Consider the following 21,001-nt stretch of genomic DNA (forward strand, 5'->3'; position numbering starts at 1 on the left):
CATCGCAAATTTAAACTATATACCGTAAAATATTTGCAGGAAGTAACATTGATATGCATTTTTAGAACTATCGAACGTCTTAAAAAATTATTTAGACTAGATTAAAAACTATGAATCACAGTACAGACTAGCATTTACAAAGAAATCTTCATATGCTGGAACCGATTTGAATTAAAGATAACTTGGATGATTTATAATAAAAAAATATACAAATTGTCAAAAGATCATCTCAGATTACATCGTGTTTACTTGGGTAAACACTCGATATAATATATTTTCGTCATAAGTTTCTAAACAGATGCTTAAAACAATTTTAGAAAGGAAATTATTTTTTTCCTTAAGATTCATTGAATCTGTTTATAAACTTAACATTTTTGTCAACAACAATAAAATGTAAATAATAATTGCCATTAAAATATAAATTATGATCAAAATATTGAATACGGTAGAAGATTATACCCATTTAAACTCATCTCAACATTGGATATAATGGAATGTAAGTACAGTCTTCTTGAGTATTAAACTGTCACTTCTTCAGTGAAACGACTTTTGTCGTCTAAATTTATAACTATAGCATGAGTCCTTGCATGACCTGATCTAACTCCTCTTATTGTTTCCGTACTACTTGGACTGGATCTAACTTCATTTCTATCACTTTTGATACCATTTCTTGCCGTCATTTCTGGCGGTCGAATATCACTACAGCCGGCTTCACCAGATATTTTAAAAACACCATTTTGTTTTTCATCTTTTGTTTCTTCAGCTGTATCTGTTTTACGTTTAGGGGAATCTGTTGTGATATCTGTTTGGCTTTGTTCTGCATTACTGATTTCTGCGCTTTTGGTTGGTGTAAAATTTTTTTGTCTGTATGCTGGTGGAGCTTCGAAGGGTAAATCTCTGCCACTGCTACTAGATTCCTCACCTGGCGTTACTGTACACATTAGTCTACCAGCAACTGCACTGAACACTGTGTTTAATTTTAATGGTGCTGATTCAGAGACCCCTGGTTTTCTTTCATGTGATGTGGCAGCATCTTGCATTGTAGCGATAATTTTTCCAAGGTGAGCACCCGATCCACAACGTTCTCGAAGTTTTTCAAGTTGATTGCATATTTTTTTAAACTCCTCCTATACAAAACATGAAGGTTACCGTTATATAAAGCAAGTTAAGGAGATTAGTCATGATCTTTGTTAATATATATAGCGTAGAATAAATATTAAATAAATAAATGTTATTATATGTTACCTCCAAATCTCTTTCAGTCATGTTATCACAGAAGCGAGTACTGCGGTTAGTAGTCATTGTGTAGGTAGATTCAGCTGGTCTTGATCTAAATTTTCCAGTTTTTTCTCTGTCATCTTTTCCATGTCCTCTAAACACCATATACGCCTGGTACGAAACAGAAATTTTTTTTTTTTTAATTTTATCAATTTAATTTAATTTACTTGGCAAGATTTTTTTATGTGGATATTTTTAGGAAACCTGCATGGCTGATGAACTTCTCACACATGTGAATATAACAATTTGCATTAAAGCAGTGTATGATACCTCTAAAATAAATGACTAGTATCACGCGTTACTGTGGCTGCGGTGGCTAACGCTAATGGCACCAATTTTATGTCAAAATATTCTGTGGTTTTTTCATGATGCGCTTTCAAAAAAAGAATCAGCGTTTTTTTTATAAGAATAACAAGAGACACATTATATATTTTTGTAAGCAAATTAACTTTGAAACACATTCAATAACTTACCTTGCTACCGAAGATGAAACACAGTAGAAGAGTAACAGTAAGTTGAGTGTGACAGAAGAATATTATGTACAGAAGATCTGGGTTAGCTGGTGACTGTAAAAATAGCCTGCAAGAGAACATATCAATCAATCATAATTATGTGAATCAATTCTAACATATAACACCTCTTTAAAAAAGAGACGAGACTTTAGCTCAGTAAAGTCTATTTTTTTTATATCATAGATAGATGGACTAGTCAATGACCCATCTGATGGTAAGTGGTCAGCACTGCAAATATTATCTATATTATATTAACTGCAAGAAATATTAATTATTCCCAACAACCTTTGGAACTAAGACGTTATGTCCCGTGTTCCTGTAGTTACACTGGCTCATTAACCTTTCAAGCCATAACATATCAATAATAATGATTACTATTTAGCAGTAGAATACCACCACATAGTAATATTTAAATTGATGAGTACTCACTCATCACAGTAACTATTCATTTGTAGCGGTTTTGTGCAAGCCAGTCTGGTTACCCACCGAACAGGCTTGCACAATGCCCCATCGCCAAGTAAAAGATTAAAGTTATACATAACATAACTATATCGGAAACAAAACTGACATTTCAATTTTGTATAATTTAATTAGGACAAAAACCTGAATAGATAGTAATCTAATTAATATTTTTCAATGATGGTAATTTTGTTCAAACTCTTAATTAACTCGGATGAAATTTTGACTAATTTAAAATCGAGTGTAATTTTATTAAATTAAACGAAAATATAGAGTTGTAAAGTGAGCCTCAAAAGCGTAAATTGGTAATTAAAGCGGGTTTTAATTAATAGTGCGCAATAACAAGGCTCGGTATATGATTTTCAAGTGAAATTCGTAAATGTTCGTATTATTAATTTTTTTTTTCTCGAGTACTCGCTAGCTGCTGAAAAAGTTCGTGTATAAATCGCTTTTCTAGCGCTCGTAACCGGGTCTAGACTTTTTAAATTAAATATTTTTAGGATAGTTTTTTATTCTAATATACGTTTTTATTTTAAGCATGGGATGTATCTACTAGATTTATTTCGTTAATCAAAATTTTTTTTTTTCGAAAAGGCTTTTGCAAGCAGATGAGTTGGTTCTTAGAGATAAGGTTTTATTAAATGTAAAGCAACTACCGGTTCGGGATATAAAACCTTCTTAGAATAATGTCAATTGAAAACATCTCAATCCATTAAATCAATGTATTTTCGAATAGTTTTTGGACAATAAAGTTATTTTTTTTTGCCCATCGACAAACAATTGCTGTCTTTCGTAATACCAAACAATGAGAATGAGATACAAATATATTGAGTCTTATGATATAGTTCCAGTTTTAATATTATTTTTAAAACATCATTTAATATCGTAAAATAATATATATTTGATTATATAGATGTTTAAATTGACATAGAAACTCGGCGTAGCTTTCATCCTAAGTCAACATACCTTGTATCCTTTTCCTTCAAAAAGAATATCGAGCATGATTAAAAATATAAGCATGGCTAGACGGGCAGACAAAATCACAAGTTATTGACGGGAATATATTTTATATATAGGTAACTTTTGGGGTTCAAAACATTATATACTTATTGGTATTTAGGAAGTTTAATTTAAAATGATAATAGTTTAGTAGGACGGGCAAATGTACCATCTGATGGTGGTCACATTAACCCACATACATCGGTGCTGTAAGAAATCTTAATCATTTTCTACATCGTCAATGGGATATCACCGCCAATCTTGGCGTAATTGGGAACTAAGATGCCATGTACCTTGTGTCTGTACATGTGGCAAATGTGTATTTTACAATAAAAAGTTTCAAAAACGAATCAAGTGTGTAAGATCATTTAACAAACAATCAAATAGTAATGTGCTTCATATTCCAATTAAACTTATAAAAAAAATGTTCGGACCATATCAAACCCATGTAATGATAATGTCGAATGGTATTTTCGTTTTTAATATAAAACGATATGAAAATTTGTTTCATATATTCATTTTTGAAATGTTTATTTATAGAACCAATAGTTTGTATAAATTTGAAAATATTAAATAAAAATATGAATTGCAAAATGAGAATTGATCATATATTTTTAAACCAAATATCAGGACTTCGATTTGAGTATTGTATCAGTTTTAAACTATTCATTAAGTCATCGCAAACGAAATTATAGGAAGACAAGTTTACGCGACCAGTAGTATAGTGTTGGTTGACTTATAGTTAAACTTAGCTCAGCAAGTTTATCGTAAAGAAGCGTAGAAAGAATGCTTTATACACGTTTTTAACAATATACTTTAATAGGATTTTAAGCCGTTATTAGAATCCATATTCATGAGTCAGTTTTCAACATCAATTAAAGTAGCAGTCTTTAAATATCACTGCTGGGCTAAGGCCTCCTTACCAAGGAGAAGCTTTATATCTTTCTCCACTATACTGGTCCAATGCGGATTGGTGGACACACGCGACATAATCTCATATGCTGCATGATATTTTCCTGACACCGCTAAGCACGAGATGAATTATAAACCAAAATTAATCACGTGAAAATTTAGTGGTCTTTACCCCGGTTTGAACTTTGAACCATCGGTTAAGATTCACGTGTTCTAACCATTGGGCCATGACGGCTCTAAACAACGTTTGAAGGACTGCAAATGCAAACTATTTAAAATAAAGATAAAGTTTGTTACTGGAAATATAAAAGAGTATGACATACTTGTAATAGCAGTGTTGGTGTCTAAGTTTTATTGAAAAATGCATAACTCTCGCATTACTCTGTCTAAATAATGTCGAGTTTAAAATATTTCATTGAAACTATGTCGACTATTCCTACGTTGTCTATGCGATGTACTAACAATATCACATATTTTTCATTGTTCTTATTTAACGTAAAAGTTCTTTTAATATACGTCCGTTGTTTTCGACTGTTTTCGCCCTTTAGAATTTACAATTTCCTAAACTTATTCTTAAACATAGAGGCTATATATAACCTATCTGTAGGACATATAATATATGTATATATGAACATACATATAAAAACAGTTACATTATAAAATTTAATTTTATATTTTTTCTTGTACCATTATACTGATGCTATTATTATAAGCTAAAACTACTATAATATTATATGTACTTGGTGGTAGGGCTTTGTGCAAGTCCGTCTGGGTAGGTACCACTCATCAGATATTCTACCGCCAAACAGCAGTACTCAGTATAGTTGTGTTCTGGTTTGAAGGGGTGAGTGAGCCAGTGTAACTACAGGCACGAGGGACATAACATCTTAGTTCCCAGGGTTGGTGGCGCAATGGTGATGTAAGGAATGGTTAATATTTCTTACAACGGCATTGTCTATGGGCGGTGGCCACTTACCATCAGGTGGCCCATTTGCTCGTCGGCCTACCGATATCATATATATAAAAGTCATGATATTTGTCAATTAGTTAAAAGCAAAAGTTATAAAGCTTGTATGACATTCACAGCTACAAGAGCTGTTCGGACTCGTCAGGATATTATAATAAAGTTACGCCGGCATCGCACTCTACTCGTGATAATTTTACGTATATATGACTACTATTATATAACGACGATAAATGGGGCTAAACTTTAAACAAATTTCCATCTTCGAAGTCATTTCATTATCGGACAAGCTCGGGTTCGATAACGAAATACCAAATAACGGTTAGTTTTACCAATTAGTAAACGATATTTAAACAATTCATTTATAATTAAGATATATCAGATTACTCAATGAAATATATACTATTAAATATGTTTATAAGTACATCTATAAATTTACAATTAGGATTTACAGAAATAAGTATCTTATTATTAATAATTTTTCATAAAACTTATTCAAAAAGTTATAGCACGTTTTAAACATAGCTGCACTTCGCAGTTTCATTCGCTCCAAATTGAGACTATACACGTGACAAACATGAATTCATATCATTGTCATTAATAATAAGTTCGTGTAGGTCTCCGATGTACCCGATCAAATCCTATCCACAATTAAAAAATAATTATTTTGTAGGCAACAACGTATGTATATCCACAAAACTCGTATAATCGAGTTATTTCGATATTAATCTAAGAAATTCAAAGACATGACAGTTCAAAGGGCGGCCATCTTTGACGTTTACGGGTGCGTTGAGAAAGTGTCTTCCAAATACTAATGTGCACGGTAGTTAGTATTTATTTTATTTTTTATGATATTGGTTGGCGGACGAGCAAATGGGTCTCCTGATGGTAGGTTGTCACCATCGCCCACAGACAATGGCGCTGTAAGAAATATTAACCATTCTTTACATCGCTAATTCAACCTTGAGAACTAAGATGTTATGTCCCTTGTACCTGTAGTTACACGGGCTTACCCTTCAAACCGGAATACTACAATACTAAGACCTGCTGTTTGGTGATAGAATACCTGATGAGTGGGTGGTACCTACCTAGACGTGCTTGCACAGTCCTACCACCAAATAAAAGTTTAGTATATTTAATTATTTATATTTGTTTAAGTTTATTTATTTTACCCGAGCGAAGCCGGGTTACCATCTAGTATTATAAAATTGTTGTTTAACGAAAACTGAGTGACGTGACAAAGGATATAGGCTACATTTTATTTGGAAAAAAGTGCTGTAAACGGTTGAAAAGGGGGATGAAAAGTTGTAAGTTGTTGAAAGTATTGTCAACTAAAAGCATAAAACTTATATTTTAGGCTGTAAACTTATAAAATAACATATAAAGACACCCACTTAGTAGGGAATTTTGGATATTCTACCCCTAAATGGGTGAAATAGGGGTTGAACGTTCGTATGGATTTTTTTAAGTTAGAAAAATGAAACTTTATTTTGGGATACCGATTAAAAATGATTAGATACGTATTTAAGCGTTTCTTGATATTTTAGGCCTAAAGGGAAAAATAGGTTTTAACATTTCGTATTCAGGTTAGTCTGGAAGTCTGTCATTTTGAAGTTAGAAGGTCGAAATTCTATTTTTGGGTTACCGATTAAAAATGAGTTGATTGGCATTTAAGCGTTTCTGGATATTCTACCCTAAGGGCTGAAATACACACCAATGTGGTATACAAAGAGGTATTACATTAACGTAACATTTTAAGTTAATTTGTAAAAATATTCATATTCTACGCGGGCAAGGCGGCGGGGAACAGCTAGTTTCATAATATTTTTTTGTCATTCTTCGTATTTAATTAAAACTTGTTAATAAGTGTCCGTGAATTTTTTTTAATTTTTAAGTAATTGTAATATATATACATGGAAGTAATAAATAAACTTTGAGTTATTATTCGTTATTTTTAAGCGGGATATGAAATAATTTATTTAATTAACCGATATTTGTTCCTTACCTAATTTACTAAGTTCATTTAATTGGTAGCATTTCGAAGCGGTGTTGATTTTAACGTAATTTTATTTTAATGAAATAAACTTTGCAAGTAGGAAACAAATAGATACAGATAAAATATATTTACATTGTTCTTATTATCTATGTTAAAATCAAACATCGAATTATTTCTATTAAATCATTAAAGATACAAAAATTTAATTAATAGCAAACCACAGGTAATTAAAACAAATTCTCGTGTTTATTTCCTCCAATGATACTTTAGAATGTTTAGGCAGAAATAAATTTAGTAAGGCTCGCAAATTGAAATTCACGAGAGCCGTTAAATTTTCAGCACCTTTTCAATTCCGGTGTTTAAATTATACGCTGACGAATGTTTTGAATGGAAAGGGTTTTTAATCTGTATAGCGTGTTGAAGAAAGGTTTTAGCGGTTTGCCTATTAGTAAGTTTCTATTAAGATATATTAACATTTTATTTAACGATTATTCTACCATTGGCGACCGTTTTTGTCTAATTAGCCAGCTGGACCAACGGAGGGTGGCTGCTGGGATGGCTTCAAGCTGTCGTTTGCACTAGCAAGAAGTGCGGGGGCGAGATTCCCTCCACCTCCTGATGAAAGGTCTGCCAACCAGAGCATAGCAGGGATAAGCCGCGGTTGCGTTACACACGATCGTAAGTACTCGGTCCGTGCGGAAGACGAGGCCATCGCAGTGGTTTTATTAGGTAAGAATAATCCAGTTTCCCCCAAAAGTCTTTATTGAAGGTTTTCATGAGTGAATAAAAAAAGCTAGCTAGGTCCTGTTCGGCCTAGTTTAAGGTTACAGGGATTTGGTAGCCCGCATTGCCATCACGTTTGTGTGCTGTGTACAAAGTATTTTTTACAAAATACAAATGGAACTGTTCAAATATTAACCGTAATTTCTTCATGACAAATTATATTTTCTTAGATTTTATGTAAGAGCGCCGAGTTGGGTGTTTTGTCTTGTACAGTATTAGTATATAGTGATTATTGAGTTATTTATTTACATACTAGTATTCATCCGTCTGGGTAGGTACTACCCACACAACAGGTGTTCTACCGATAAACAGCAATACTTACTATTATGGTGTTCCGATTTAAAGGGGGAGTGCGCTAGTGTAACTACAAGCTAAAGGGACATAACATCTTAGCTCCCGAGGGGTTGGTGGCACATGGGCGATGTAAGGAATGATTAATATTTCTTACAGCACCATGCAAATGGGCGGTTGTATTAGGTTTATACCGGATTGTAATACATTTAGAATCGTTTGTAACCCAAAGGGTTGAAAGATATTTATCTCTCAACCGTGCGATAATTAGAAGTCTTTATTTGTAGGTTACAGTTACGTGCTGTACGTACTTTCCGAGTTACGGGCATGTAAACACTTACAACTTACAGACTACAGCGGGACATTACTGAGAATTATTTGAGAGAAAAATTCATTGAGTATTCATCGGGATTTGAACCTACCCTTATTAATTAGTGGTATGTCTTCGGTACAATGCTAAAAGAGAGCCCTATCTAATATATGGGCTATTAGTTTAACTAATATGTTAATACGGTATACGGATCGCCTTCGGATTTGATCTCGAACCCTTAGACTATTATCGTACACACCCGTAGCCTTTACGCTTAACTGGACAAATAAATGAAATTTATAATAAAACAAAACATACCACAGATAAAAAAGGCTTTCTATTTTTTTTTTAAATTAAAATTGTAATAATTAACATAGCAAAGCAATAATACTTAATTTTAGAATTTGATTATGCCTAAATAAGATTAAATTTTCACATCTCTTTATTCATACAGAAATGTCTCTCGTTATTTATAGAGTCATTATTTTAATTACATTCTGTTAATTACATAATACAATTTTAGATTTAATCACGCAAATGGATTGGGACGAGTTTTTATTTTATAATTTATTGCACTGCAAATATTAATTAAGGTTAAAGTTTTCAAAAGCAAGATGATTTGTTTTATAAAGTAGTAGTAGTAGTAATTTTAATTGATCTTAAAAATACTTGATTTGTTTTCAACCAAAATAAGTCAACATAATTGTAAATCTGTTTAAATAATTATTATATGATATGATACATATTATAAAAAAACAAAATTATGTGTTTTATTACTAATAGTCGAGAGATGCTCTTTGGACCTTTCTCACAAATATCCTTATTTTTGTGTTTGGGTTATTTGATTGGTGGCCCTAAAATTAATATTTTATGAGGAACCAATAACAATGAAGCTACATGACGTGACATAAAGATACCTACATCGTATACATATTGATTGGTTCTCTGGATTTATAACGTCATCGTGTACCAATAATTGCGTTGCTACGTGTCGCGATTTAGGGACGCGTGTCAACTCTTAAAGGTATTTTACTCACATGGATATATTAAGGAAGACGGATAGCAGAAACTCGTTATATATAGCCATAGAGATGAACCGACTCTCGTTGAACTCGGACGGCGCCTTCCGTACCATGATGCACAGACGAATACCCCACATCAGGAATATTACTTCCACTGAAAGAAAATATCACTTTAGCCAACATAATCTAGCACCAAATACTTTAAAAAAAAAAAATACAAGTTATCCGTTATTCAAGGAGGCTTATTAAAATACTTTTGAATAGTGATGTTACAGTAAGAAAATTTAATGTTAAGCCAACAATAAACACTGGCAAGAGACTGAGAGCTCTTTCAGTTACTGTATTCCAACATTAGAAAGACAATTAAGTTTATTTAATATATTCTGCCTACGAGTACTAAAGCATGCAATCATTTGTTAATATTCACGTGCTATAACCACTGGAATATCTCGATTAGTCATGTATGATATGCATGCTCAATAATTTATCGTTTTAACATATGTAGCTTATTCCAACCACAAGAGGACAAAACGCAACTAAATAACATTTGATATCGAATTGAAACCATATCATTGGTCGTGAGCTTGAATAATATATTTAGATGCATTGTTGTTTTGCGAAAAAATGCGTTTTAAATGTCGACGAAGCTGTTATCGGAACTTTGATAGTAAAATTTAAGTGTATATAAGTAGCCGAGTGCATAGTTTTGTATTATAAATAAAAATATGTTAATATTTATCTAGGAATTTTAGCAGTGTATAATATAGCCGAGCTATTAAAATAGAAGACTAGGTATTCGAAGACGAGCTGATAGGATGCCGCGCTCGAAGCTCGGTGAAACCCTTCCAGACGGATCTTATAATTAATCTTCTTGTTTATTATTTCATTAAACTAAATTCAAACATCGGTGTGCCTGATTTTATGTTACTTGATGATTTTTCTTTGTGCAAGATCGTCTGGTTACCATTCAGTTATCAGCCAACCGTCAAACTGCAATACTTAGCACAAGAGATTACATCTTAGTTCTCAAGGTTTGCGGCGCATTGACGTTGTTAACCATTCATTTGTTAATATTTCATACAGCGCTAATGTCTATGAGTGGTTATGGCCTCTTACTATCAGGTGGTATATTTGCGCGTTCACCTAATATTTAAAAAAAAGAACCCATGGGTCACAGAGTAAACAAGTTCCAACTCAACCGATTGAACCGACACTTCGCACAGACTGCTGATTATACTTAATTTATTTCAAATCGAATAAAACGTCGTTTCTATAAGAATTTTATAAATATACTTAATAAAAATTATAGTGAATATAAATTTTTCTCGTAAATGATTTGACGAATAAAATTGCAATAACGCATACAAATTTAATATTTCCTTTATTTTTAAAAGTATTGTTGGCAAACATTCGTTTTATATCAGTGTCAGATTAAATCATGATTCAAGCGTTGGCTTCTATGTTGAATATTTAATACGCTTGAAATGAAAATTTATAGTGAGTAGTTTATATATGCGTTCTGAAATTGTTGAATTGTTACGTCATAAAAAGTTAAAATAAAAACAGATCTTTATAGAGCACGAGTCGCGATTGGCCAGTAGTTAGGAGACGTGAACATCCATCGATGATTCGGAATCCAAATCTAGACAGGCACCATTGAATTTTGATGTGCTTAGTTTGTGTTTATAATTCATCTCATGCTCGGTGAAGCAAACCATCGGAGGGAAAACCACGTGGTGGATGAGAATTTACAACTTGTATCCAAACTTGAGAGTGAGCCAGTCGAAATCAAAATCAAAATATACTTTATTCAAGTAGGCAAGTTACACAAGCACTATTGAATCGTCATTTAACAAACTATATTAAGTGAAGCTACCGAGAAGAACGGTCAAGAAACTCAGTACAGTTCAGTAACTCTTTTAAAAAGTTTAAAAACACAGTCATGTTAGTTAAATACAATTATATGTGTATGTAAGTCCTGCCAGTGTAATTACAGTCACAAGATATGTGACATCTTAGTGCCCTTATTGGTAGTGAAACAGAAAAATTGCTTGCCATATTACCTATCAGCCAGTCCGACTGTTTTAAATTAAAAAAAAAAGGGTATCGCCTTCTACTCGCATCTGTAACTCAACACCTAATGTTTTTTCTGCTATTATTATAATCTTAGAAATAAGACCAGAAGTTTTTTTTTTTTAAAATACAAATTTTGTTACTACCCTCAAGAAAACAATTTACAAAACGAATCTACTTTGAAAACAATTAAATTTAACAAATCAAAATTAAATTAAACAAAAACTAAAAATGTAAGACCTCTGAAACTATTACAACAATTACGGAACAATCTAACGAAAAACCCAACGGACAGAATGACGTTGCCGAGATGTTGACTCGATAACAGCCGAACAGCAAACAGATCGCGCCGGGTGCTGGCGCCGGTTTTTGTATATGTTTTCCCCACTCTTCCATCTTCTACATAATAAATAAATTATTAAATTGAAAAAAGAAAATTTTAATACTTACAAGTTGTGAAAGAATGGTCCCACCAGTCGGTATTGCACAAGTAGGCTTTCAAGTCTTCCCTCGTCCTTCCAACTATAACCGCTGGTGGCGCAACGAGGGTCCGTATTGAGAGCAACACGCAGGCAACTCCGACTATCACCCCGATGCGCCGCAGCAGATACATATCCGATATTTTGACTGCTTTGGCAGAACGAACTTGAAAGATGACGGAAATTCTGTTGACAAACGTGTGATTTAGAATGAAGAATTCGGATTTTGTTTACTATCTTCGAACTGTGTTCCACATTCGATGTAAAAAATTGGCTATCATTGGCGCTGTAAGAAGTATTAACAATTATATCGCAGCTATAATATGAGATGTTAAAAAATATAAAATTGATCTGTCTATCTTACATTTTATCCTTATTAAAGATTTATTTTTACCACAACCTAAGTAAAATGATTTCCATTCTATATTCGTGTTATTTGCGAAATTATAGCAAAAATAAATAATCGACATATTTATTGGTACATTAATTAATTGTTAACACGTGCGATTTTAAAACATTGTATATTTTATTTCTTAAATGAAACAACAACAAAATTGTGCATCGTTAAAATAGTAAAACCAGATAATAAACAGACAGTAAGTGGCAGCTTATCATAACACGCATTCTTATTATTTTATTCCGAATATCTTTTCCCATTTACAGTTGAATCACTTGGACCTTAGGAAAGTAGTGCAAAAACCTTTATTAAAAGTATGACACTTCGCTTTATTGTCTCCACTGGTGACAGAATGACTGGTAATTTATATTTCTTTTCTTAGAATATTGAAACACTACCATAAAATATTTTCTATCAACATAATACAATCCTTTATGAAGACCGTTATATCTGATCCACGAGGAAATTGGATAGAATCCTTTTAGAATCGAGGGTTTTATTAGGTAAGTGGAATAAATCTCGAAGCCACAGCTGTTTCATGAGATCAAAGGGTTCACCGAGACTCGTGCAAATGTTCACAAAACGGCGACGTTTAATTTGCCTTGTGTATGACACATATTGAGAATTAAATGTTGGGTCTGATTTAAATTTAACATAATTTGTAGGGTTGGTAAAAAATATTTCTTTCATTTATGACAGAAAGTGCTAGGATATGGCATTACCTTTAAAGTAAAAAACAACTAAATGCTCTTCTGCTGGGCTAACTCCCTTTTGAGAGTAGGATTCCATCACGCTGATCCCATTCGGCTTGGTGGATACACATACGGTAGAATTTTCATAACTACATTGAACATTCATAATTACAGTGGCTCTTTGTATCTTTAAATCGTAATTATTAATCGGAATATATTATAATAACTTTAACTATTTCTACATTCAGTTATTAAACTCTCTATTCATTTAATGACACAATACAATATTAATTGAGAAAATTCGTCTGCGACCTTTGCGGTCGACATAAAACCATTTCAGTTAAACCTGATGAAGTATGCATGATTTGATACAAAGAGATGATAGTGTGAGATGTTGAGGCTTCAGGTATTTTCGTTTTGAAATGAACTTTAAGGGTAGGATGCCGTTCAAGATCGAATTTGATTACGTAAAGCTTAATGGCTGTACTTTAATACGTCATAATAATAATTTGTTTATTAAGACTAGTTTAGTTTTTCTTTTAACAAATATTATTGGAAAAAATAATGATGATTTTCTAAACGTATATAAAAGTAAAGTGTTATTACAGACAAGGCTTACCATTTGATGGCTATTTTGACAGTCTTAGGTAAACAATATTAAGAGAATATTACGATTGGCAGCGATTGTAAGAGGGATGGAATCGTAAATGATTTTCTACTTTTAGGGTCGATATTATAATAAACAGTTCACATTCATCTTGTTAAAATAATATTCTCTTTGCTTTAATAAGAAATTAAATGTTCTAGTTGATTATTTTTTAATTATGTAACAGTTGGTTTGACAAAGTTGTGTCTCGTGAAAACCATTACGTTTTGAGAAAAGGAAAAGTAAAGCGTTTACAAACTAACCTTACAATACAATAACTCTATATTACAAGATTCTAATATATGGGTAAATATATATGTAATTAAATTACCTCCAAGTTTTTAGCATCAGCGCACCGTATGTTAAACAGAATCCCACCTCCCGAAGCCAAACTCTCGCAGTACAAGTGAAGACTGTTGGTCTCCCATACATGACCAGGGTTGTGGAGTAAATTAGGAGAGCTCCAAGAACTATCACTCTCAGAAGAGCTGGACTAGCAGCACGAACGACCTGTTGCATTGAACATTAAACACAAATAATTTAGATTTAAAATTAAAAAAAGAATGAATTGCCAATTATTTAAATTCGAATTTGCTAGCTGTGTACTGCCTCCTAAAAGGCAAATCGGTTAGTAAGGTATCCAATTGAAGTATCAATAATTTAGTGCTTATTTAGTGCTGTCCAAATAATTAATTCTTATTTTATTTTTAAATAATATAAATTTCTCATAATGCAGAATGAGCCTAGTAAAAAACGTAAAGCTTTCAATGTATATGAAGCCATTTAAGCGTATAATTAAATTTTGCAGCATTAAATAAGCACTTGATGTTCTGCATAAATTTGACTGATTCTGCACAGCTGACCATACCAGTTCTATAGACGTAATCTATTCCCTAATACTAGTTGCTTTAAGTATTAAGTGTTTAATTACTTACCCTAACATGCCCATATTTGATAGTGAAGTACACGATAAATGGTAGACAGGAGATGACGAAACAGGCCAATGCGAAAATGGTTGTCCTAACCACCCAGTTCAAGGCAGCCACGCATGGAGAGCCATCAATACACGCTTCACAACCTTCGGCACAGGGTAAGCATTCGAATGCTGTTCCTATAGAGTATAGGCTGTACTGATCCTACGAAGCAATAAATTAAAAACAATACTGTTATTCTTCCTGATATAAGACATGATAATATCTTACTTCATAAAAACACTGTGCACTATCGGCAATTTTAAATGTCACAAGGAGAAGCAAAGCACTATCAATGAAAAGGTTTGGAGCTTATTCCATTACACTGCAATAATGAAAAATATAATAGCCGATAAGGCCCAGTGGACAGAAACTAAACGCGATGGCATCGTAATTTGCATAAATGGAACATAACCAAAAATTCCAAATTCATATCCGGACAAACATTCCTAAGTTATCAGGTATTTATAATATTCATTTCAGAAGGTAAGTATCATGAGCTACTCACATAATATAACTAATGAAATACTTATGTGTGTGTTAATACACACTATAATACTTGTGTGTGTTAATACACACTAGGTCATCGTGGTGCTATACGGTGCACGTATATGGATTAATGTTCTCATACATAAATAGTCATTGCGCTGAGGGCAATACGTGGTCATTGTACGGTGTCATGACGGCATCGAATATTTTCGCGAGCTATCCACCTTGGGAAATCCAGGCAGAGGTGTTCCGGATTAAAGCCAGGGTGACCGTCGCCGTCCAGGCCTCTACCAACGAGTTCTGATTTGCAGATTGGAGAATGACTTGGAGCCTCCCAGCAACAGGTATGTGGACAATGTAGGCGATCTGATCCAACTGGTGGTTATTGTAGTAAGGTGCTAGGTGGAGTTACTCTCTTTCTGCGAAAGTGTTATACTGCAGAAGGCGTGGGAATGTGCGAGTGACTGACCCACTTCACCAAAGAAAAACGGGGAGATGGCGTCGGCGCATCTTTACTCCACCGGAATCGTCATTGCAAATAAGGGGGTTCTCGTAACTTTGGAACCCTTCTAGCCGTTTTGGCATCATAGTAGCATACTCAAGTGATTCCGTGATATCCACCAAAGAGACCGAGTAGATACAATTGGTCTTTTAGCGGCTAATCCGACATACCCCCCATACTTCACGTGAGTAAAATGCGTAAATGGGCGATTTTCCAGTAAGATAAAAAAAATGTCCATCGTAGTGGAATAAGCTATAACCCTATTTCTAAGTTATTTTATAGTAGAAACAATATGAGCCAACATGATACTCACAAAACAAATAAAGAAGTGTTTTAGATTTTTTAACTTCGTAATTGTCTTTTCCGTTGTTAATTGCCTTAATATAAGTATTTATAGCGTCAATTAGTTGAAGTTGCGCAAAAGCTTTTAGTGTCGTGTAAATAAAGTAAAGAATTACGAGTAGTAACGAGTATTTAATGGGTGTGTAAAATTGTGACTTACTTTTTAAAACATATGAATTAAAAAAGCTTTAAAGTAAGCTTTTGGAATGAAACGAAAACTTATATAAATACTTTACATATAAATACTTTACGTCGTAATTAATATGAAATTACTCGGTATTTGCTTTGATTTTATTCGAGAAACGATTTGCTTTCTGGTAATTAAATTGTCGACGTACATAGCTCTGAAGCTACCATTACTATTTACGTATCTGATGGCTTAGTAGGATGAATGTATGAAAGTAACACATACCCGTGTTTCTTAGCCAATTAGGCTCAACTACTACCGTCAGCAAAACATAATTGATCTTTCATCTTTTTATGCAAGTCGTGCTCTTGAAACGATCGTGATTGTCGTTTAAGTTATATAATATATGATTCCAATTAATGAATATTCTCTTCTTGACAAATTTAGAATTATTTTTTCAAAAATACTTATATTTCTCACACTAGAAGTGACCTAAATGACAATGAATATAATATAATATTTGGCTTACCGATAGATTCTTCTCATATTCTTCTTCGATGTCACTTCCATTATAAAATCTATTTTCAGCGGTCGTGTTTGGAAAATAAAATCCACGGCGACAAACGCATCGATATGACCCTCTTCTGAACCCCAATCCAGGAACAGGAACACACTGTGGGACACAGTCGTTAAAATAAATTAAATATTATATGCATGGCCGAATTTATATATTTTTTTAATACATTACTTGTTTATTCATTATCAATACCTGATTTGTTTTTGAGCACATTGTAAAGTTCAAAAAGAAAGAAACGAAATACTTTCGTGCCAAAAAGGTTTAATACTTCCAAATTTAAGTTATATAATTTTTTACTATTCAGATAATATCAACAGCAAGCTATAGAAGACTGGGGTTAAAAGTTTCACAAAACTCATATAACGTGATTGACATCTAATAATCTTGTAATGAATGGAGATGGTTAAACTTTTTTAATTTTCCGGTATTTCCTTGTCTTTTAGGATTCGGCTAAATTTGTAATCCAGATGAATTGATGTAGCAGTGTTACATTTTTTGGTGGAGAATTTCATACATCCTTTAAATAGACGTAACCGTTTTAAGATTCTCTAGCATTTCTTAATATTATTTGATTAATTAACAACTTATTTTAGCCTTAATTAGTATGTGTGGGTCAAATGTGTGATTATAAAATAAATCAGTAACACCCAAACGTTTAGGCTTAAATTTTGTGACATATTTTGGTGTAATACAGAACAATCACGTATGGTTCTAACACTGTACACTCACAAACCAAAAAACGTTTGTTGTTCCCGCGTGGGAATTGCAATTAAACAAAACGTCACAAATATGTCAATATTATATTTTCATAGTTGAAACTCTATATAGATTTGGATAAACCAAATGTAAGCGCGATTCCAAAACATTTTTATTGTACAATTTTTTTACATCTTTTTCAGCTTTTTACATCGAGTGCCAATTTTATTATCTTTAACATCCTAGTGTCGCCTAGTATCTAGTTACTTTTTATCGTTTATTTATAAGTGCTTTTTTTTATTTTCATCTCGCTTTCTTGCAATCTGTGGGAGTGACATCGTGAATACAGACTGAAGTGTGTAACTGGAAGGCGGGGAAGCGCACTCTATTTGATTTGAGCAATGATTATGTAATAATAAATCATATATTTTTTGATATTCTCATATTTTTGTGACAATTTTCTTCTCCTAGTGTTAGTACAATATATAAAAGTAAAAAAAAAAACACTGATTACCATCACCTCTGCACCAATCCGTTAGAGATTGCATAAAAGTGCTTGATATACAAGCAGTCAAGTCAGCTGGCGACCATGTTAAGCGCACTGTTGGTGCTGCCACTAACTTTGTGCACTAGAATTGCGCACCTTCTACGCATTGTGGCATAAAAACAATCGACCCGATATTCCGCGAACATTCCTGACGCACTACAGAAATGCGGCAGCCCCATTGTTGTATTGCACCCGAAGGCAGCGCATGGAGAATTCTTGGGTGTTACGAGGCCACGAGTATACAAGCATTACCTTTGGCTCAGCGACCACGACTTCATTTTTACTCGCAATATATTTTAGGCCATGAAGTTCAGCGTATACCTCACAAAGGGCGACATTGTCATCATGTCATCAGCATAACTTATATTGTTGGCACCCCTCCATCTATATAACAACCGATACGGGTGCCACTGAGTGTGACAATGAGGTCGTTAATGTCAAGGTTGAGCAGAATTGGCGAGAATTTTTTTTTTTCCTAAATACTCTCCTGTTGTATATTTTTTGCAAACCTTTTAAATGGACTGCCTCTTCTGACGTTTATTCATAGCAAAATGATGATTTTGGTCAAATTGCAAGAAGAATAAGTCGCTCTTAATATGAATGTTAAGTCAATATCAATTTATTTAACATAACCATTGACGTTAGACACAAATGCCTAATGTTATTTCTATTATATCAGCAACGGAGCAGAAACTCCGAACTCCGAAACAGAATGGATAAAAGTAATTACCAACCATTAGTTGGTCATTAATTTTATCCATTCTGTTATAAATTTATAGTCGTATTGTATAAAACATAAGCCATTTTGTGAATTATTAATACGTTATCAATTCAGGAATCTGTTTTTACCTCCATTGTATCTAAAATTAGATTCACAATTATAAGAATGCATATTAATACGAAGCATTGTTAGGAAGTAAAATACATATACGTATGTAGAGGGTACGACGACCGGTCAGACGCGCTGATGCGGTTCTTTCTATATTGATGATGAGCTCAAAGATGGCTTTGTAACTAGATCTCAAAGAAACAATTTTAATATATCATAAAGCTAGGAACAAACTCATTTAATAACTACGAATTACCATCAACACTATGTGAAAATACTTCTTGTAAATTAAAGTTATTTAATGGAAATTACTGATAAAGTATTTGTTAATCAACAAAACTTATTAATGTTAAATTTATTTAAATTATTCAGAACGAACGTCACTTGCAGATGGTTCTTGGTTTTATTAGGAAATTAATTACTTTAGTTTATAAAATCAGCGTCTAAAATTTTATATATATTTAACATAGTATTTTTTTTTATTTGAAGCATTTTTAACTACTGTTGAGTTACCGAAATAAAAATGATTTTAAAATTATTATATATTGCACTATCTGATGGTAGGCGGTCTGCTTGTAGGAGTCTGTGTGCATCCAACTATTAAATTAAACTTCTCGTGTCCCTCGAGTTTGACCTTACCATAGACTGTATCTTGACAGTGAAAATCTGGTGAGTTAATTGAATCGACCAAGAGTATACACATACTTTCACCACTAGTAAAGTGTGACATTTTAGATGATCGATTTTACTCATAAATATAATTTAAACGAAATGATTTTCTCATCGTAGTGACCACTGTACGACGAGATGAGAAATATGTGATGAGAAAAACTTAAGAGTCGAATTACTATAGTATTGAAAAGCTGAGATGACTTTGTGGTTACAAAACTTTAATCTCAACGAGTTTAGATAAAGAGAACCATTATTGAATTTTCATTTGCTTGATTTGTGTTTAAAATAATTAATATATTAATTGGCGATGAAGAAAACTTGACGTAAGGAACGGTTAATGTTTCCGGACGTGGTGACCACTTACCATCAGTCCATATGAACGTCTGCCCAACTCCATCATACAAATAAAATTATATCACAACGAAGGTCCATCTCGTTTGCTAATTAATCTTAGTCCAAACCCGTGTTTCCATGTCTAATTCATGGAATTGGGGGCTGATCGTATAAAATAATGGCGGATTTAAAGTTCATCGAACCGTTTGAGTCGATTCGTAATACGGGTGAATAATGTTACTGCATTTTATACTCTGAACAGGCTGAACTTTAGAAGTGACAGGTCGGAATTAATATAAAAACCACGAGGTTTACGGAATACCTGATTGGAACGAAGTTGCTTTGGCTATATATTATGTATTAAATAATACACATAAATAAATAATTAAAACGAAGAATGTCGTTGGACGATTAGCTAGCCGGCTGTATCCTCGGAAGTCTTAAAAATTATTCGGATTTTCTGTCGTGAAATTTTCAGCACGAAATTGTTTTTAAATTTTTCAGTGTTTATATTTTCGTGCCTTAGAGAGCACGTAAAGCACCTGGTTCATACAAATCGAGCAACCTATATCAAACGAAACAAGATAAACAAAAATTAAATACATGAATTACATTGCCTGAAATTTATTTGTTCGAACTATCACAGGCATAGTTCTTTATAAAAGTGTAAAGTGTGGCACATTTGCCAGACTTAAATTTCGGTAACTTTAAATTCGATATGTCACTTTCATTTCTACTGGCCTTATTCTAAGGTACTATAGTGATCTACGCTTCATCGGGTCAAACCTCAACTGACCGTGCTTTGACACCGAAAATCTATATGAAGATCTCATTGGGCCGAATGGAATTAGTGAATCATTCCAGCTTAAACTATGTCGCAGTCGAAACCCTATCGGATCGAAAAGTTATTTAGCTTACTTCTATTTAGAATTCTCTGAATATAGTTAGTTTAGTATCTTAGTAGACTACATACACGACTTTTGTTCTTAGGAGCTTTTTCCAATATACGACCTCAAAAATGACTGGCCAAAATTGGTAAATAGACGTTTAAATGATAAGAAAAAATATAATGTGACAATTAATTGAAATGAATCTAAAATAAA

At 33.0% G+C, this 21,001-nt stretch overlaps 1 protein-coding gene across 1 annotated transcript in view; it reads right to left on the reverse strand.

Annotated features, from left to right (window-relative positions):
• Positions 1-460: 460 nt before the first annotated feature.
• Positions 461-21,001, reverse strand: part of LOC113394087 (uncharacterized protein) — a 183,072-nt gene continuing 162,531 nt past the window's right edge. The window contains exons 5-12 of the mRNA XM_026631286.2: positions 16,774-16,917; positions 14,749-14,949; positions 14,145-14,323; positions 12,050-12,264; positions 9,542-9,680; positions 1,752-1,857; positions 1,246-1,389; positions 461-1,127 (exon numbers count right to left, since the gene is read on the reverse strand). Of these exons, the coding sequence (XP_026487071.2) occupies positions 519-1,127; positions 1,246-1,389; positions 1,752-1,857; positions 9,542-9,680; positions 12,050-12,264; positions 14,145-14,323; positions 14,749-14,949; positions 16,774-16,917 (1,737 nt within the window). The 3' untranslated portion in view covers positions 461-518. The remainder of the gene's footprint in view (positions 1,128-1,245; positions 1,390-1,751; positions 1,858-9,541; positions 9,681-12,049; positions 12,265-14,144; positions 14,324-14,748; positions 14,950-16,773; positions 16,918-21,001) is intronic.

The sequence above is a fragment of the Vanessa tameamea genome, chromosome 2, assembly GCF_037043105.1.
Source record: "Vanessa tameamea isolate UH-Manoa-2023 chromosome 2, ilVanTame1 primary haplotype, whole genome shotgun sequence".
NCBI lineage: Eukaryota > Metazoa > Arthropoda > Insecta > Lepidoptera > Nymphalidae > Vanessa > Vanessa tameamea.